Source organism: Micropterus dolomieu, linkage group LG15 (genome assembly GCF_021292245.1).
Source record: "Micropterus dolomieu isolate WLL.071019.BEF.003 ecotype Adirondacks linkage group LG15, ASM2129224v1, whole genome shotgun sequence".
Lineage (NCBI taxonomy): Eukaryota > Metazoa > Chordata > Actinopteri > Centrarchiformes > Centrarchidae > Micropterus > Micropterus dolomieu.
This window is the reverse complement of record NC_060164.1, coordinates 10,021,042-10,021,516: the sequence shown is the minus strand read 5'-3', so window position 1 is coordinate 10,021,516 and position 475 is coordinate 10,021,042. Positions and strand designations below refer to the sequence as shown.

Sequence of the window (475 nt, the reverse complement as noted above, 5' to 3'; positions counted from 1 at the left end):
CATATGATTAAAATTATAGATCGTTGCATTCTTTGTAAGTGGGCAAACCTGCAAAATCAGCAAGGGGTCAAATACTTATTTCCCCCACTGTAGTTGTCAACTCCTCTATGACAGTAAACTGAATTTCATTCAGTTGTGGTCAAAACAAGATATTTGAGGGCATCATCATGGGCTTTGGGAAACACTGACATTTATCACCATTTTCTGAAATTTTATAGACCAAACAACTAATCAATGAATCGAGGAAATAATCGCCAGATGATTTGTCCAAAATGAGACAACCTGTTTTCAATTCCTGTGTAATACCCACAATTCATGCATGCAGACACACTAACCTGTGGAGACAGGGCAGTGGGAGGCTGGTTGAAGAGTGTGGGGTGGGCTCCTGACCGTAGGCCATGTGCTCTCCTGACAGTCTGACGGGCGAAAGGAGCAGACAGTACCTCCTGCTGAAGACACAAACAGACCAAAATAT

At 42.5% G+C, this 475-nt stretch overlaps 1 protein-coding gene across 1 annotated transcript in view; it reads right to left on the bottom strand.

The window, feature by feature from the left end:
• The window catches only part of LOC123984139 (calcium uniporter protein, mitochondrial-like), a gene marked incomplete at its 5' end in the record, with an annotated part of 15,033 nt that extends 14,584 nt beyond the window's left edge, over positions 1 to 449 (bottom strand). Inside the window, 1 exon segment of the mRNA XM_046070848.1 lies at positions 336 to 449. Coding sequence (XP_045926804.1) covers positions 336 to 449 — 114 coding nt within the window.
• Between the last annotated feature and the right edge of the window lie 26 nt (positions 450 to 475).